The 2,030-nt window shown below is 38.6% G+C and overlaps 1 protein-coding gene across 2 annotated transcripts in view; it reads right to left on the reverse strand.

The window, feature by feature from the left end:
- The window catches only part of hepacam2 (HEPACAM family member 2), a 15,695-nt gene that overhangs the window by 10,536 nt on the left and 3,129 nt on the right, over positions 1-2,030 (reverse strand). The window contains exon 1 of one of the 2 annotated variants that reach the window (XM_016462292.1): positions 580-690. The exons of the other annotated variant lie outside the window; for it this stretch is intronic. Within the exon in view, the coding sequence (XP_016317778.1) occupies positions 580-640 (61 nt within the window). The 5' untranslated portion in view covers positions 641-690. Of the gene's footprint in view, positions 1-579; positions 691-2,030 lie in introns of those variants that run through there. 2 annotated transcript variants of the gene reach the window in all.

The following is a 2,030-nucleotide window of genomic DNA, read 5'->3' on the forward strand; positions in this document are numbered from 1 at the left end:
CATATATATAATAAATATATATATACACACACATATACATGCATACTGTATATACCTTTGTTTGCTAATTGAGGTTACAGTGGGAATATATTCCACTGAACATTTCAAAATGGAAGTGAACATTTCCAAATGCAGGAAGTAATCGCCACGCTATTTCAAAATTACAGAATTAAAACCAAACCACAGTCCTATTCTTTCAGGTTCTATACCACCTTGCTATTTGAAATAATCTTAATGTGCAGAGAAGGTTGTTTTTTTGCTTAAAGTCAACAGTCGTCAATAGAAAATAATAACTTACAAACAAATATTTAAATGACAAGTTTTCCAGAGTATCCCTCCATCCTACTTCTTAGATATGTACGCAACTTTGAATGACATTTTAGGTTAAATAATAAACGTTTATTTTACTGCAAATTTTAAACTCTAGAAATGTATTTAATTAGATGACATCCCAAAACATTGACTGCCTTTAGCTTAACCTCACATTTTTTGGCCAAAAAAAAAAATATATATATTTTAAGTTTTAGTGTGTAACATTACTGCTGCCATTCATTCAAAAATTAATAAAAAGCATCTTACCAGGAATTATTAGAAATATGGTGGACATGAGCAGAAACATAGTGACTCCAACACATTCCATTTCTGCTATATAATCTCTAGAGGCTGTGTGACAAGAAAAGGGAACTGGTGACAGTATTTGCCAGGGAAATGAGTAAAGCTAGTTGAGGCCCCTCCCACGTGCCATTTGGACACATACACCTGGTCGAGCTTCCAAAACACTGCTGTCACCCTGAGGGCCAGAGACAGTCTCACCGATACACATTCACTGCAGATATACACAGCTTTAGCACACAGTGTCAGATCACATGAGGAAAGTTCACTTGAACAGTTGCGGTACACACACACTGCTACAGGTGTGAAACCAGCGTAGACTGACATTCAAGTTCCAGACAGACACAGGGTCATTCAATGCACGGACATGCAAAGTTTCGCCTGAATCCATGCATGACTTAAGAAACAAAACAATGTTTTCAAGAATCATCACACACAAAGTCGGAGCAAAGCTTGAGATAAATAGCCAGAATTTACCTTAAGTGTCATTAAAGTCCACAGCTAGTATTAAAATAGCACTTCAAAAGGTAATTTGCAGAAATACTACCTAATCAAAAGGTTAAAGGGGTCATATTATGCGATTTCAAGTTTTCCTTTCTCTTTGGAGTGTTACAAGCTGTTCGTGAATAGATAAAATCCCTTAAGTTGCAAAGACTAAAGTCTCAGATTTATATATTATTTATTTCTTTATAAAAGTTAAGACTGGTCCATGCCCTCCTAAAACGCCTCGTTTAAACATGCCCCCACATGTCTATGTCACGATGTGGGAAGATTTGCATAACGCCGCCCAAATGTTCATGCAAAGAAAGAAGGCGTAACTTTTATTCTCTCTAACTTTATTGTTGCTGCCACCGCCATGTCGTGAAGATGCTGTGTGTTTCGTTGCGAAAGCGAAACTACTAGGGCTGCACGATAAATCGCATGCGATATTTAACGCGCATCTTATCAGTAAAGTTGGTTCTGTAATCAGCGGTAAATCTCCATCACCTGCGGGCTTACACATTGAGCAGCATTAACTACACAGAGCCATTGTTCACTGACGAGGTGCGCAAAACCACGTTCATATTCGCTCAATTTTTTGCGCAACTCGTCAGTGAACAACGGCTCTGTGTAGTTAATGCTGCTCAATGTGAAAGCCCGCAGGTGATGGTGATGGAGATTTACCGCTGATTACAGAACCGGCTTTCTGACAAGATGCGCATTAAAAATCACATGCGATTTATCGTGCAGCCCTAGAAACTACTTTGTTTGGCCTTCCAAAAGAGGACACGACTAGAAATCTGAAAGATGTGTGGAGCGCATTTTATGGAGGACTGTTTTCTGATCCTGGGAGAGTAGACTACAATGCCGGCTGTTCTGACTCACAGACTGTAAGTACGTTTTCATATTTAAAGAATTTGCCACTGACGATTCAAACG

This window comes from Sinocyclocheilus anshuiensis, unplaced genomic scaffold, assembly GCF_001515605.1.
Source record: "Sinocyclocheilus anshuiensis isolate Anshui unplaced genomic scaffold, SAMN03320099.WGS_v1.1 scaffold253, whole genome shotgun sequence".
Taxonomy (NCBI): domain Eukaryota; kingdom Metazoa; phylum Chordata; class Actinopteri; order Cypriniformes; family Cyprinidae; genus Sinocyclocheilus; species Sinocyclocheilus anshuiensis.